This window comes from Leuresthes tenuis, unplaced genomic scaffold (genome assembly GCF_036924035.1).
Source record: "Leuresthes tenuis unplaced genomic scaffold, fLeuTen1.0.hap1 SCAF_4, whole genome shotgun sequence".
NCBI classification, from domain to species: Eukaryota; Metazoa; Chordata; class Actinopteri; order Atheriniformes; family Atherinopsidae; genus Leuresthes; species Leuresthes tenuis.
Genome location: NW_027325358.1, coordinates 5,080,149 through 5,090,448, shown reverse-complemented (window position 1 = coordinate 5,090,448; position 10,300 = coordinate 5,080,149). Strand labels below are relative to the sequence as shown.

The 10,300-nt window shown below is 41.5% G+C and overlaps 1 protein-coding gene across 1 annotated transcript; it reads right to left on the bottom strand.

Annotated features, from left to right (window-relative positions):
• Window positions 1-4,466: 4,466 nt before the first annotated feature.
• On the bottom strand, window positions 4,467-9,074 carry rtn4rl2a (reticulon 4 receptor-like 2 a). The gene is made up of 4 exons (XM_072383742.1): window positions 8,870-9,074; window positions 8,031-8,257; window positions 7,680-7,913; window positions 4,467-7,507 (listed from the first exon to the last, which is right to left on the bottom strand). Exons 1-4 carry the CDS (start codon window positions 8,925-8,927, stop codon window positions 6,647-6,649), a joined length of 1,380 nt encoding a protein of 459 aa, XP_072239843.1. The 5' UTR covers window positions 8,928-9,074; the 3' UTR covers window positions 4,467-6,646.
• Between the last annotated feature and the right edge of the window lie 1,226 nt (window positions 9,075-10,300).

Sequence of the window (10,300 nt, the reverse complement as noted above, 5' to 3'; positions counted from 1 at the left end):
AATATTGGTTTAGGCAAACGTAGGTTGAATATGTTATGACTAACCAAGTCAAGGAACGATAACACAACTAGTATTGAGTAAAAATTTGATTTACACAAGTAAGTTGAAAGAAATGCTAAATTGAGGTCTATTTGTGGTGTGCCAACACTTCGTTTCTGTGTTTGTTTTCAGCTTAAATCATCCCAGTGGAGATACTATTGAATCAAAAATATTTTGCTAAATATTATCCTCTTGGCACCTTCCTGACCCTTGCATTTTATTGGAGAAGTTCAGAATTCTGATCTTAGTGTTGGTCAACTTATCATTTGGCATTTATGTCAAATGTAGAGGTTGTGACCTGCACAACTACCTGTGGTCCAGTCTGTTGGTTTCTTGCAGGTTGAAAAGGGCATTAGGAGCGCCCTGAGCTCAAAATTAGGTGATAATGAAACAGAAGGTTAGATTTCAGTCAGGTGCAACAAGAGATTTGTGGTGAAAAATTAATAGAAGGTGCAAAGTTGAACTCCTGTCGCCTCAGTATCAGTTTCAGTTACAGACACAGTGGACTTTTCTCCTCATTTATCTTCTTTTCTTGCAGCCACATTTGCATAAACTTTTCTACTTAACCTTTCAAGTATTGTGTGTTTACTCTTGCTATATGAAAGGGTATAATTCATTATAACAAAACATACTAGATACATTCTACATCTAAGAGGCCAACTCCTAACCTCCTCTATTTTACACCAATAAGGAGCCCCCTTTCTTTTTGGGGGGAATCAAAGATTAATGGTCATTTAGCCACCCAAATGGTCTCTAATGTGCCATTTGAAGGGCTAATTGGCCACTTCTCCATGTTTCTCCATGGGATTTGGACTCTTGTCTTCATCACTTGACTTGTCTTCATCACATCATCTTTTCCACTCCCCTACATCTAATTAGTTCCTATTGTTACTTTTTATTTCTCTTCTTTGCTCCCTTTAGTCCTGCTCTGTCATCTGATTTTAAATGACAGCCTTACAGATTATGTCTGAATTAATCTGAGACGTCTGTATGTGTCTGTTTGCTTCCTTGCAGCACAGTCAGTCCTCTATGTTAAAATTTTTACTTGTGCACATCAATATTTGGTGAAACGGGCTTTATCTCATATATATACATATATACAGTATGCATGTATATATGTGCAGATCACTGCCGGTAAGTTTTTCTAAAACATCCAGATATTTAATATTTTGGGGACACGTGCATACGTGTATGTGTGTTCTTGTGTGCGTGCGTGTGTGCATGTGGGCATTCATGTGCGTGGATCCCACTTGTGATGCACTGAGAAACGTCTGTCTCCCAGTCGGCCTCTCTTAAGGCGTACCAGCAACGTAGACTGCTGCCAATGAAGACGCATTCGCACGTGTGTGCTTGCACACTTAAGCCTTCCAAATGTTCTCGGCTGAAGAGAGATCCAAGTACGTGACTCAGACGTCACACCTCCTCCTTTGCTATCTTTTTGTCTCCTTCTTTTTCACACAAATTCTTATTTTCATCTCGTTCTTTCACCACTTAGCTCTGTTTTCCACAATGTACTGGCGTCAGTAACTTCACCTTTTTTTTTATTTCTGTGGTTGCACACGCACATGCTCACAAACTATTTGCACATATAGTGTTTTCTCTATGATCTGACATGGCTGGCAATGTTTGTCTACAATGAGAGGTACAAAAACAACAGAAACAGTCTCAAGTATTGCTGTACAGATAGAAAGTAGAAAGAGTCTTGAAAAGGTATTGCGGGATGTTCTGAATTCTTTTGTATTAATATTCCTTTTAAATATTTGGCCCTTGTATGTGTACACAGTCAATTTGCACATCTCTATTTATAAATTCCCTCCCTTGAATATCATGCCACAACAAAATATCTTTCATGGCTGCAGAGCTGATCAAAAGACGTTTCTCTCATGTCGCTTTGTTGCAGAGGTGGACTTTTTTTAATCTCTTTGATAAGAGAGAAATTTCAGTTCATATCTTCAAAGGTACAAAAAACAAATGGAAGACAAAATTCTACAGAGTACAATTTTTGAGGAAACTGCAGTAGAATATTGTGAAACTAAAGTCACAGACAAATAAGAGGATTAAAGTGGCACATTTGGAGTTAACTGTTCAAAGGAATGAAAGAAAATTCATGAATCAGAGTAGCTTGTCAACTCAGCGTAACTGAGAAAAGAATCAACAATAAGTGTAATGTTTGGCATGACGTCAAGAGTGCTTTAGAGAAAGAAATGTGTGAAAACGCAGAGAGCTTATGTCAGGAAGAGATGCCCAAGAGTCTAAGATGTGGTTTCAATTCAAGCTCTGAACGCAAAATGAGTTGAATGACATAAAAAATGCGTATGCACATGAGAAGGTGAGAATGTGTGAATGTCTGTGTGAGGAAGACAAATTGAGAGAGAAATAGGGGCTCAGCAGGTGGAGACGAGTGTGGCAAAGTAGTGACGCACTCAAACAAGTGCAGAGCTTCCTCCCTGTTTCTGTGCTGCTCTGCCTCTCCTCTCGATGATAAATTGGGAACCATTAACATTCATCTATTCAACATACTGTAGCTTCGACAGACACATTCATGTACCCCCCACCACCACCACCTCACTCGCAGTGATTGAGATTGTGCATGTTCTCATGGGTGAGTGACATGGATGATGTCCAATCAAACCCACACAGTTTATATGTACTCTGTGAAGAAGGTGCGTCATGGAATTTTTCTGAGAAACAAAAGCTGGGAGACCGATAAGAACGTGAAGGATGAGCTGTGTAATGTGCTGGTGTCATCCTTATATAGACATGACAAACTGCGATTCAAGTGTGTGAGCTCCGTGCCACAAAGTGTGAACTGTGTGTTTACAGAATAAGTCTGTTTTTCTCGGTAACAGCTTTCTCATAGCTAGAAATCCAGTCTGGCACTCACATACTGTCGAAGTGAAGAAAATTAAGTTATTGGTGAGATAATTGCACAAAACAATATAACAACTTACATTTAAGAGTTGTAAAAGGGGAAATAAAAGTGCAGTATGTTGGTGCTTTGTGAATGTGAATATAAAAGAAAATTAGTATTCCATTGGAAAACAATTTCTCAATCATTCTTTGTTCAACCTGCAGATTTCAATGCGGCAAATTTCCACAGAAATAATTTAATTATCTTTTGTAAGAAAAAGGTAGATTAATGGTTTATTTCTAAAGTTGGTGGTGGTGCTAACTGTGCAGCCCCGAAATGGAAACTTATCCGTGTTTTTTTTCACATGACATGATGAGAATCCTGACCTATTAATAGTAAAATGTGAAAGCTGTAACCATGTAGAATTTTGTACCTGTCTAAACCATTCATTTTTTTGTAACTTGTAGACCTAAACATGAATTTGTGGCTTAAATCCTAGTCATATTCAGGTTAAAAGACAGGATCACTGGTGGGAGGGAAGTATATGTTCAGTAGAAAACACTGAGCAACAAGTCTTGAACTGGCAATCTTTTGCATGAAGGTCTGTGCATAAGGGCTTTCCACCTTCCTCCTTGACCTCCAGGACATGGAAAGTGGGTGCCATCATGTAAGTGGAGGCGTAACAAGTTGAACATTTACTTACGAATTTGCAAAATGTATGTATGAACCTACTTCATTGTCCGTTCATGGTCCAAATTGGATGAATCCTAATGACTTTGAGGTTCCTTTGACTTTTCCTGTAATGCCAGTAGTTTGTTAAAAAAAGGAGGATCACTGATGGTTTTGGTGGTTTGTGCTACAGGCAAAGTTGTTGATCTTGAACCAACAAGAATACCCCTCCATCTTGCAGTGTCATACCAACTCTGTTGTGCAGCCCCAAGCACAACTTTAGGCTGTTAAAGAACCACTGGCACATATATATATATACTCTATAGATAGATAGATAGATAGATATATATATACTCTATAGATAGATAGATATATATATACTCGATAGATAGATAGATAGATATATATATACTCGATAGATAGATAGATAGATAGATAGATAGATAGATAGATAGATAGATAGATAGATAGATAGATAGATAGATAGATAGATAGATAGATAGATAGATAGATAGATAGATAGATAGATAGATAGATAGATAGATAGATAGATAGATAGATAGATAGATAGATAGATAGATAGATAGATAGATAGATAGATGCCTTTCTTTTTTAGATAGTTGCAAGATGGACAAATGCCTCTTAAACAATGCCAACAGTCTGTGTGTCCACGTATGTGTGTGGGAGTGGGTGTGCATGTGTATGTGCACTTGATTGCTTTGGGTGTTTGATTGGCCAGTTTCCAAGACATAGAATGAAACTCCCACACATAAGCGAGAAAAAAACACTTCTTTTTTTTTAAAACAAGTATGAATTTATTCTTTCAAGAACATCCTTTTTCTTATACAGTAAAAATGAATAAATATATACTAGTTCTCTCTCAGATACAAAACATAGAACATGCAGACTGATAAACTAAACAAGGAAACTGGGGGAAAACTGGCGCTTTGGTCGTCTAAAAGTTACCTCACTGTCATGGCCACTGAAGAGCACCCGGGCTCAGTTTGACCTCCTCCAGGATACTCATGAAGAGACTGAACAACCTGATTGCACTGAATATTTTTCCCGTAATGATCTGTAATCGTGCCAGTAAATCTCAAAATATTGAGTTATTTAATCTAACTCTCAAAGCCAAGAAGCAACTTTTGCAAGGCTAACTGGCACTCGTATCTGCAAGTGCATTCACATGTATGTAGATCACTAAAGTCACCACCCACTCCTTTACTCCTACTACATCTTGGCCTTCTCCTAGTCACTTCTCTTGAAGAATGCTTTCACTGTCCTTGAGACATGCCAAATGAAAGAAAGTGGACAAAAAGGAGTAATTGTATCTCAGAATACTATCGTACTTCATAAATGGCAACTTGGATAACCTGAAAGGAACAGATTTTTAAACTGCCAAAGGAGAATAAGAGGATGCCTATATGTGGAAACTTCCTCCTTCCGCTTTTTTGTGTCTCATAGCTTCCTTTACTAGCTCTTTTGCAACCTCAGCGTTAACAATTCCTTCCCAATTCTTAACAAGTCTGACTTTTATGGACACTCATTTCTCACTTTTTATCACCTCTATCAGTCTGCATGCCAGTCTGTCAGTCTCAATTTATCTCCAGGCTCTAGTTGATCTCTTAGAGTATTTACAAATCAGCCCATTTGAAACTTGTCTGTCCATTTGGCATCTGTTACCACTGAGTCAGAGAAGCGATAAACCCTTCTGACGTATTTGTCTTTTGCAGTGTTGCCAGCTTGTGGCATCCTATTTTCATCCTATTTTCTAAGCACACACAGATACCCATCAGAGCCAGAGCCAGCACACCTTTAGTCACGGCTTAATCACAGAGGAACAATCTGCTACTTTTTTGTAGAAATGTTCTATTTTGTTTTGACTTGTTCTGTTTCACATTTGTTCATTCATATTGCTGCCAACACCAGTATGGGCCATCTTACAACCCCTTCAATCAAAACATATTGTAGACACTACTGTCCCAAAAAAGAAGCATGATTCGTGAAATATTCAGTGTATATTTTTTATCAAGATCTTCATCAGCATTCAAGTTAACAATCATTACACATTATATCAATATGTCACAGAAAGACATTCAAAACCAGTATCTCTGGCTTCCTGACAGGAAGCATTCTATCCATGTGGTTGTCGCAAAACAACAGCATATTTACAGAAAAATGGTGGATGATATGAATTGAATGGGCCTAACAACTACTAATGAGTAGATTTATTACTTATCTCCTGCAGGTTGCTGCTTCTACTGCCAGCACTGTCCTTCACTGTGTCTCACTGTTCACTCTCATTACTTATTGCTGCATGAACACTCTCCCCCTCCCATTTCCCTTTATCTATCTCCACTCTTTTCTTTCCCTGTCCTTTTGTTCGTCACCCCTCGTTCTCCAGTGACGTCCTGCATCCCTCCCACTTTTCTGTCTCTCTCTACATTCCTCACAGTTTTGTGCTCTTCGCCTCGCTGTGCACGGTGCTCTGTCACGTAGAGGCACAAGCCTTCACAGTTTTCCTGGATTGAGATGAAAGTGATTGTGCTGGACCACAGATGTCAGTCTGAACACTCACCGAATACATACCTATTTACATGACACTTTAAGTGGTTACGGTATTATAATTACTGTGCACTGGTTCTAACAGTAATTGTAGTATTTGTGGCAGCCAGGTAATTGGATCCACTAATAGCACAAGGATTATTAACTAAGTTGAGGTGACAAAATTGACAACATCATTCACAACTGCTATCAAATTGCGTTCGTATTTGAGATGGACTCAGCCCTCATAGCCCTGATTGCAGGGAATCGTAGCATGACATCATACAGGTAAGACACAGAAAGCCATACCTGTAGAGCATTGTAGATATATATGATCTTAGCTGAAGAACTCTTAGTAGCCCTAAAAAGTATTAAGCCCTATAGGTGGTAGATTCAGTATCTAGCCGTCCCCCCATCTCCCATGCTGTTCCTTGAGGATTTGCTTACAGCAAAGTGGGCAAAGGGGGTATAGAGAGTCTAATAGGGATCCCCCAGCCTTTAAAACAGGCTGGAAGAGAAGAGGAGTGGCACTAAGAGTCAGATTCAGCCAAATAGTAGGTGGAGGTTGAGACAGAAGGTGACAACAGAGAGGGCTAGTAGTGAGACGAATGAGGGCGAGGAGGATCTGGGAGAGGAAGAGGATGGAGGCAGATCGAACTCAGGTGGACATTCGAGCTCAAAGCAACGCAGGGTGACACCTGAGTCCTCATTGCCATAGTTTGCCCAATACTCTTCTGGATCAAGTTTAGGCAGCGCCAGCTCTTCCTCCCCCAGTTCATACTTGACTACTGAAGTGGTTGTGGATGGCCCTTTCCCGTACAAACCAGCTTTGACAGTCTCTGAGGCCTTTTCAAACAAAGCTTTAGTTGAGGACTGGGGCTTATTCTTGTGGAACCACCAGCGGGTTTTGGTGCTGAAGGTAGTTGTGGTAGAGCCGCCAATGGAGCCTGGGTCTGGCAGGGGGCAGAGGGCGAAGTCCATCTCACGAAGGAAGCGGAGGTCCTGGCCACGGCGAGTAGAAGGGGAGGCACAGATCACCTCAGATGAAGAGACACGGGCCTCACGGAACCACTCCCACAGGGCGCGGGCCTCACATCCGCAGGACCAAGGATTTGCATTGAGGCGGAGGAATTCGATGCCCTGGGTGTCTCTCAGGGTCTGGCTGGGCAACTCAGCCATGGAGTTGTTGAAGAGGAAGAGCATGGTCAGGCGGCCGAGGTCGCGGAAGGCGCGGCGGTTCACCTGCCTGATGCGGTTGTCGTGGAGAAGAAGTCGATCAAGGTTGACCAAGCCACGGAACACGTTCTCTGAGAGGGTGCGGATACGATTGCCATGCAGGAACAGCTGGCTCAGGTTGATGAGGTCAGAAAAGATGTCGTCCTGCAGGAAGTGGAGATTATTCTCCTGAAAAAGAAAAAGGAAAACAGTTTAGCATGAAAAGATCATCCACACTTTGATAACTGGACATGTGATGCTGTGTGTGAAGGAACATGTGTGGGTGGTTGCGTGTGTGAGTGAGTGAGCGATGAGCTGTGTGTGATCTGTGCTCATGTGCATGGCTTTCCAGCGCCCCTACCTGTAGGTAGAGGAACTGCAGGCTGTAAAGCTTGTGGAAGATGTCATGGGGCAGGGCAGTGAGCCGGCAGCGATGCATGTGGAGGCTCTGGAGTTTCTCAAGGCCACGGAAAGCTCCCCCTTCCAGCCTGTGGAGATTAGGGTTGTCCCCTAGGTCCAACTCCTCCAAGTCCCTCAGCTCACTGAAAGCCCCTGCCTCAATCCATGTGATGTTGTTGGAGAACAGCCACAGAACCTGATACAGAAAATATACAGGAAATTGAAAGGTTATTATATTTTCTAGAATTACACCATTTTAAATGTGAGAAAAAGAAAAAAGAACGTTTTGAAAACATGACAAAAATTCTCTTACCTGAGTTCCGAAGCCAAATGAGCCAACTCTAAGCTCCGTGATCCGGTTGTTCTGGAGGAACACGCGCTGCGACTCATACGGCACTCCGACGGGGACGGCGGTGAAGTTCTGCGCCTGGCAGCTCACAGTCATTGGCGTCGGGTAGCACACGCAGTGGTGCGGGCACGCCGACGCCGGACTTGGCTTGCCGAGGACCAGCCACACCACCAGCCAGAGGGAGAGACCGCCTGAAGGAGTGAGGAGAGAAGGGAGGTGAGTCGGAGCTGTCCGTTGTGTTGAAACCTTCTCTTCCATTCAGAACAACAGCATGAGGAGCCCAAAACGTCAAATATTTGCGCTCAATTTGCACAACATTTTTTGACCATTTGATTATTAATGTTAAAACTTTTACAGACTGTGATTCTAGCTGCAGTTGTGAAACTCACAATATGAACACCTCACAGAGCTTTGTTTATCTGCAATGAATGAAGTTTACTCTTCAGCACTGCACTTGCGCCGACTTTTACGCACAGCGTTGTTCACACAGAGTTCAATCCAAACACAGCAAGATTTCTCAGAGTTGATGAAAATCTCTTATTTGATTCCACTTCGCATGCTATATGTGCCATTTGGCCACAATAAATATAAAATATGTACATTTTCTGATATATAATCAAAGTTTTCCTTTCCTATTTGAGTTGTCCATCTACTCATGTATACACAGTAAAATCTCCATGTAATCTTAATCAAAGACATTTTCAAACACAACCTTAGACATCCTGGAACGTTGTTTGACACAGAGCATAAGCTCAATAACTATCTGTGAGATCCAAAGCCAAAGAAGACAAGAGAAAACTTACTTTTGCAGTTGCGCATGAAGGAGCTTCGTCGGCTCCGAGAAATAGAAGAGTTGTCCATCCTGAACCAAAGCCCAAAGCGAGTTAGTAAAGTAAAGCCTTGCTATCTCCGCTGATGCCCTGGTTCCCGAGTCGGAGCGACTGAGAGTGTGCCGGTTGATGGCTACCAGTGTTCCATATATACTCAAGCATGCCGTTATTGCCTACGGCAGTGGGCACCGTGGATTCTCCTACGTCACGGATCAGGGTCATGAATGAGTGAGGGCGGCAAGAAACGGAAAGGGGAGGGGCCGACCGTAGGGGATTCTCTTGGTGAGCTTGTATGCGCGTAAAAGCTGGTTGGAGACGTGCACTCGAACTCAGAGAGGAGGAGACTTTTCGACGCACATTGGATCAAGAGGGAGGGAGTGTGAAAGAGTGAATGTAGAAGGAATGAAGGGAGGCGGGAGCGAGCCAAGGCATGGTGCCCGGTAATGATGACTGAGCTCTGTGGAGGAGCGGAGGATGGGTAGGAGTGGCTCGTTTCCTGGCTAGCGTTTTCAGAGACACTTATGGTCCGTTTCCGGCACGTTGCAGCCAGACTGAGAGATACAGAAAAAAACTTAGATGGTTCTGTGTTAAGAAAGAAGGATGCCCCCGATTTATGAATCAGGCAGATAATTCAGTGCCAAAAGCAAGTCACACAAAACAACCATGATTGAGTAGTTGTTCTGGAGGTTAATTACATGCGCAGTCATGCTGTTTGTGTTTTAATTATAGCTCGTGACATAATTATTGATGATGAAGATATGAAATGTCTTTATATATCTGAAAGGGGAAAGGATGAGTGTATGAAAGTGGGTCTTATTTAATTATTTATGGTTATTCAGGTACTTCAGATACTAATAAAAATCTGAAATAACTGTAAATCTGCACTGAACATGTCAAATATAATTTCTCTCAGTTCTTATGGCCTATTTCCCTGTTTTTATCACATTTGTTGAAATTCTGTTTATCAATTTGATAAATGGTGTCAAATTGGCCTGTATTGAATCAAGAGAGCAAAAACACAACAGATGCCTTAAGATGGATGCCACTTTGAGACTGTTCTGCTCTGTCTGTGCCTCAAGCTGTCACTGTTTGTGTTTGAACACTAGCAGTACGATGGCATCAGTTGTGACAATCAAAGTGTCATGAATTATGACTTTTTATGCATTCAAATCACTTTTTCAAAATGTTTGTGAGCACATGAAGGATTAGAGAAATATAAACTGGTGTCTATTGGACTAAAATCAAATGCAAAAGTCCAACAATGAACAATGTTTCTTATTTTTTATGCCTTTTTGTCCAATGTTGAAACAGTACTAGACTTAATCTTTAAAAATCGTATTATAGACATACAATGAAGTACACAGCTAAATAGCATGGGATTCTTTAATGTCAAGCTTTAAAAAT

Excerpts from the sequence above, each read along its gene's own strand:
- rtn4rl2a (XM_072383742.1), bottom strand. The coding sequence starts at position 8,927 with ATGGACAACTCTTCTATTTCTCGGAGCCGACGAAGCTCCTTCATGCGC. Across the intron at positions 8,258-8,869 it reads CTTCATGCGCAACTGCAAAA|GCGGTCTCTCCCTCTGGCTG; the intron begins GTAAGTTTTCTC and ends TCACTCCTTCAG. Across the intron at positions 7,914-8,030 it reads CATTTGGCTTCGGAACTCAG|GTTCTGTGGCTGTTCTCCAA; the intron begins GTAAGAGAATTT and ends TTTCTGTATCAG.